The 6,000-nt window shown below is 42.8% G+C and overlaps 1 protein-coding gene across 2 annotated transcripts in view; it reads left to right on the forward strand.

Annotated features, from left to right (window-relative positions):
• mapre2.L (microtubule associated protein RP/EB family member 2 L homeolog) overlaps nt 1-5,757 on the forward strand; it is a 91,089-nt gene extending 85,332 nt beyond the window's left edge. For both annotated transcript variants that reach the window (XM_018267977.2, XM_018267976.2), the window contains 3 exons: nt 2,596-2,732; nt 2,953-3,111; nt 5,209-5,757. In XM_018267977.2, the coding sequence (XP_018123466.1) occupies nt 2,596-2,732; nt 2,953-3,111; nt 5,209-5,286 (374 nt within the window). In that variant the 3' untranslated portion in view covers nt 5,287-5,757. The remainder of the gene's footprint in view (nt 1-2,595; nt 2,733-2,952; nt 3,112-5,208) is intronic.
• The last annotated feature ends 243 nt before the right edge of the window (nt 5,758-6,000 follow it).

A 6,000-nucleotide genomic window follows, 5' to 3' on the forward strand; every position in this document is an offset into this window, starting at 1 on the left:
CAGTGCAATGTCTTTAGAAATTGTTTGTGAATGTCAGGAACTATGTGTTAAAGGAGATGGGCAGTTGAGAGTTAACGTAAAGTCTATATTCTGTTATGTGTAACCTTTTTCGACAATGACTGGTGTGTGAGCAGCAGATATGTGTCATATTAGCTTATCCTGCAGTTACACACACACACCACACATACACTCATACATTCTTAAGCACATTTTGGCTGAGAATGGGCATATTTGTTCATTTAAATAAACCTCTAGGACTTGGAATGGTTGCCATAGCAATTCTGAGTTTTTCTGAGTGGGGTAAATCATTAATATGCTACACAGTGAGTCACTCTCGTCACACATAAAATGTGATTTATTTCAGCATATGTAGCTGTCATCTCAGCGCTTCCTCGGAATACATGAGCAGATGGAACAGGGGAGCACCACTTGGACTGCTTCCATTTTCACATTGGAGACTGAAGGGGTTAACACAGTCACATGATTGTGTCACATGCTTTATAGAGAATATAATGAATATGGGTCAGGGAGTGTTGTTGTGCAGCTGAGGAAGAAGGTGTCCCTGCCATAATAACTGTGTTAGTGTGAGTCTGGAAGTTTATATAGTTATACAGAGTGGATCCATTCCCTCATGCACACCACTCACTGGGGTCATTTAAGGTAAAGAGCAATATCACAATGTGTGTGTTTTTGTTTCTTATCACATGTGCCCAAAGGAAATATGTACAGTAGATTGCATTGCTTCATACTCTGATCCCAACACATTAAGCTGCTCAGTCAGGTCAAAGAGACGACTCGTGATTGGAGCAACGGGATCTATAGAAAGAAGGATCTGGAAGAGGAGAAAGCGTGGGAAATGCCAGTGTACTGCTAAAAATAAGCACCTCCAACATCAAAACTAATATTCCCAGAATGGCCACGGTCTCTGAATGCTTTTATACATCTCCTGTACCTGCTTATTAGATCCAGTCTCATTACTCAACTTGCCATGGGAAAAACACTAATCATTTACTGTCCCTAACGGTGTCAACTGATTTGTCATTCATTTTTTATGTGTGCCAATATTCACTTATCAACCCTATGCTCTGGGCAATGGGGGGGGGGGGTATAAGAGCATTTGCCTTTTGTTAAATTATAAAAATATCATTCCCAGCTTGTTACGCAGTCATTACACTGTGGGCACTACAAGCTTCATATTCAGCATTGGCATCATTTTGTAATCCCTCCAGCCGCACAACTAGATAATGTGGCTCCAAATTCAGTGTCTGTGTTTTAGGTTTCCATATTCTGCAAGGATAGAAAAAATGTTTCATCTTACAAATAATCATTTAGATTTCTAGCATTTGGTTTTGGAGTTGGCCCAATCCAAGCCTTTGTTTTTACAGGATTCAGATTCATCCCAATCAAATCTGAACCTTTAATATCACGTGACATCAGGCCACTGGAGGTAACAGATTTTTTTCAAATGCTGCTTTGGGTGGGGGGTGACTTTGCTCATTTGCATATTTAATTTAGGGTTCAGATTTGCTTCAGGACTGGGCTACACCTGATTTAGAAATTAAAGGTTTAAGCACACGGGCAGATTCGGGGAGATTTAGTCGCCTGGTGACTAATCGAATCTTCTTCGGGGCGACAATCTCCCCGAACTGCCTTCAGCCTGCTAAAAAAACGCCTGCGGCAATGCACTCGCAGAGCTTTGATTTTCGAAGTCGCCCAAAGTTTCTTCGTGAGGCAACTTTGGGCGACTTCGGAAATCGAAGCACTGCGAGTGCATTGTAGCAGGCGTTTTTAATTTTAGCAAGCGGAAGGCAAGGGGAAGGCAGTTTGGGAGATTGTCGCCCCGAAGAAGAGGCAATTAGTCACCAGGCGACTAAATCTCCCGAATCTGCCTGTGTGCTTAACCCTTTAAATTGTGTTATTGTTCTGTGGGTCTGTACAATAGAAAGGTGTGTACATCCGACATATAAGTTACATACAAATACTGACAGGAAAAGGAGGTAAACAACCCTGCCTATTTGAGCTTGCACTCTAAAGGTTCAGCTTTTTTTGAACTAGCTGGAAGGTGGATGGTGCTGTTGGGTCTGAGGCAGAGGGCTCAATGGGTTAAAGACCTATTTATCACCTGCCATGATAGGGAATGGAGCAGAAAACTCAGACAGAACAAAACTTTGAGGTCCTTGTACTGTGGGGCTGGACACAGGGTGAGTGGGTGCTACTGCTGCCTGTAATTACACCCTCCCTGTGCCATTGGGTTGTACCATCATGACGTAGCATCTATATAATGTTGTGGGGTTCCAGAAATAAAACAGCTAATTGTGTTTTTGAAGACCACAGGTACCCATGTTATTGCAGGTATGTAACATAAAGTTAGATGTTCCTCCAGTTCTCCACCATGGGCCCTACTGAGAGTCACATGTAACACCAGGATTTCTGCCACAAGTCAGGAGAAACAACAGCCCTGCTTAAGGAATTTGGGGAAAGTGAATCTACAGTGCATATAATAAATGATTTTTTAGGTTCTGTGTCTCATGTAAATGCACTAACATCTATTCACATAATGGTTAAGTTATGTTTTTGTTTTATTGTTTTTTTTAGGTGCTGCCAGGTCAAGTCCAATTGCGAAACCCGGATCCACATCATCTCGTCCATCATCTGCAAAGAAAGCAGCGTCCAGTCCCTCAGTAAAAAGTGACAAAGATTTGGAAACACAAGTCTTCCAGCTTAACGAACAGGTACCTCTGCCTCTTTGCTCTTACCTGTACTGAGTTCTATGGAGTTTTAGTCTGCAGGTCCTGCCAGGAGAACAAGGTCCACCCCACTGTTAGTGTAATAGTAATTCTAAAGCAACTTATACATGCTCAGCCCTTATAATACAGGAGCCATGAATAGCCTGTAAAATATATCCTTATAAACAGTTCTGTGCTCACAGTCCCGTCTCCTCTCCATCCCCAGGTACATTCATTAAAAATTGCCCTTGAAGGAGTCGAGAAAGAAAGAGATTTCTATTTTGGGAAGCTAAGGGAAATCGAATTACAATGTCAAGAACATGGTCAAGAGAGCGATGACCTAGTCCAGAGGCTAATGGACGTTCTATATTCCTCAGATGAACAGGTACAGTGTTTTCTTACCCACGACCACATTCTGCATGTGGCTTTCCTTCTGTGTGTTTGTCTCAAAGTCCAGGGGCTTCAATGACTTCTTGTCAAGGCAGTGTGTAGGTGTGTGTGTAGGTGTGTATATATATATATCTTTATCCTAGCACTTGCCTTTCAGTGCAAGTGCAAGGAGCTTTCTCAAGACAAATGTGATTGAGCAATGGCAGGAGGGTTCACACTGAAGGCAAGTAATGAAGAGATATGGGGATAAATGACTACTTGGTCTCTTAGATACACATGAAAGCAAAGCTTGAAGTCACTTGGAGTGAGATTTAGGAAAAAAATGTATTTGGTGTCCTAGATACTGTAACTATTGCTGAAACACCAGTGTATTCCTATATCTGCAGCCTTGTTTGGAGCTATGGGGTCCCTGACCAAATATTGTAACTCCATGGAGGGGGGGTTTAACTAAAAAAAGTCTGACAACCGCTGCTCTGCAGTATGCAGGGGTGGATTAATGCCTAGGCTATAGCCTAGGGGGCCACAGTGCTGAGGGGCCCATGGGCAGGGTTGGACTGGTGGTACGGAACGCATTTTAGGACATCGTCAGGGCAAATCTATGTCCTGTGTGCGATCTCCTATGCTAGAGGAATGCAACCTCGTCTGCTTTTCCACTCACCCCTCCTCAAAGCAGACATCACACCTCAATCCTCCCTCTTCAGCTGTCAGCTCCTGCTCCTCACTCCTCCCTCCTCAGCCATCCGTCCTGGGTCCTCACTCCTCAGCCATCCGTCCTGGCTCCTCACTCCTCAGCCATCCGTCCTGGGTCCTCACTCCTCCCTCCTCAGTGCAAAAAAAAAGTGCCAAGAAGAAGTAACTATAATCAGGGCACAGGGCTGAATATGTGCACCCTGAGGAGGGAGGAGGAAGAGCTAACGGCTGAGGAGGGAGGAGCAAGGTGTGACGTCAGCCTCAGATGATGGGTAAGTAAAAAAGCATGCCATGTTGCATTCCTCTAGCTTAGGACAGCGCATGCAGGACGACGATTTCCCCTGACCATGTCCTAAAATGCGTTCCATATAAATACATGAACTTGTCACTGTACCATCCTTTGTGGTCCGTGGGGATCGGGGGGAGGGGCCCTGTGTAAAGTGTAGCCTAGGGGCCTCAGGTACTTAATCCGCCACTGGCAGTATGTGAGCAATAGTGTGTGCAGTATGTGTCTGTTTAGTATGTGCGTGTGGGTGCAATATGTGCATGCGTGTCATCTAACATTGCTATTAGCTATTGCTAATGTCTGTAAACTACCCAATATAGAGACATTAGTGCAGCTACAAGCAGCCAAAGAGCCGTCGCCAAGTACAGGTATAGGACCTGTTATCCAGAAGGGTTTTCCAGATAATTGATATTTCTGTCATTTCGATCTTCGTACCTTAAGTCTACTAGAAAATTATGTAAACATTAAGGGGTAGATTTATCAACGGTCGAATTTTCGAGTGTCAAAATTCACATTTTCGAATTTTAATCCCCCTATTTGAATGTGAGATTTATCACAAATACCATGGAAACATTCAAATTCAACATTCTAATTCAAATATTAGTCACCTAAACTGCTAAGTTCATGTACAAGTCAGTGGCAAAGGTCCGTTGAGCCATTTGGAGATATTTATAGCCTTCCTGAAATTTAAGGTTATTTTTATCGGGAGAAAAACTTGATTCGCACAAATCAAATACGATTCGAATTTTTAGGTGGGAACCATACAATCGAATATTAGACATTCAAATGTTTTTCTTAAATAACCTCCCAGTCGAATTGTGAGTATATTAGAATAAAAAAAATTCACATGAATTCGAAATTCGACCTTTGATAAATGGGCCTCTAAATAGGCCCAATAGAATTTTCAGAAATTTGGATAAAATGAAGTCTATGAGAGATGGCTGTTATGTAATTTGGAGCTTTCTGGGTAACAGGTTTCCAGATAATGGATTCCCAGTACTTGTGTTGAGCTTTTCAATGGTGATGGATTCAGTCGTACTGATTTTCTGTGCGTTGCTGGGGAAAGAGCACAATAAGCAGTTGTTAATGTGTCTGTGTCATTGCTGGAACTCACAGGAGGGCCACACAGATCATCAAGAAGGGGAGGAGCAGGACCATGTGCAGGAGGAGGCGCAGGAGCAGGACGAATACTGACCCCAAACATTCACCCCCACTTCACTGTTGTCATTTCATGTGGAACTTTCTTCCAAGAGAACAATGTGTGGCCACTCACTCTCGACACCCCCTGACCATCCGATGTACTATAGAGAGCGCCAGTAATCCACTGCATTCTGTTCCACTTACTTCTCCAAGGAGCGTTTGTTTACAGAAGTCGCCCGAACAAAACGGAGGGTGTGGCTTACTCTGCGGCGTCCACCACGTGACTGTTTCAGATTCTTTTCCGATCATTTCTCATGGTTTAATTTTTTTATTTATTTGTAATTGAGCTGTTTCCTCTCTCTGCTTGCTCACAATTGTAATATCGTACAATATTTATAGTTCCATGTCATGAAGATCAGAGAAGTCACCACCACCACCACCATCATCATATATCACCAATGTGCAGTTTTGTGTAAAGTATCCGGTATCATAAGCAGAAATGAAGTAAAGGCTACATATACATCAGTGTTGGCTTATTTAAAGGTGGAACTCATTTTTCTTCCCATTTTCTTTTCCTTTACATAATTTCCATATGAACTCAACTCAATACATAGAAATCCTGTATTTATATTGCTTTAATGAAGGGGCAATGCTGTGTTAGGGTCTCGGCTCCTCCAAATCCAGGTCCCTCAGTGCTGAGTATTACTCCTTCATTCTGCAACTCACTCTTGGCCTTTTTTTTTTAACTCAGAATTTTTCTGTCACACA

This window comes from Xenopus laevis, chromosome 6L, assembly GCF_017654675.1.
Source record: "Xenopus laevis strain J_2021 chromosome 6L, Xenopus_laevis_v10.1, whole genome shotgun sequence".
NCBI classification, from domain to species: domain Eukaryota; kingdom Metazoa; phylum Chordata; class Amphibia; order Anura; family Pipidae; genus Xenopus; species Xenopus laevis.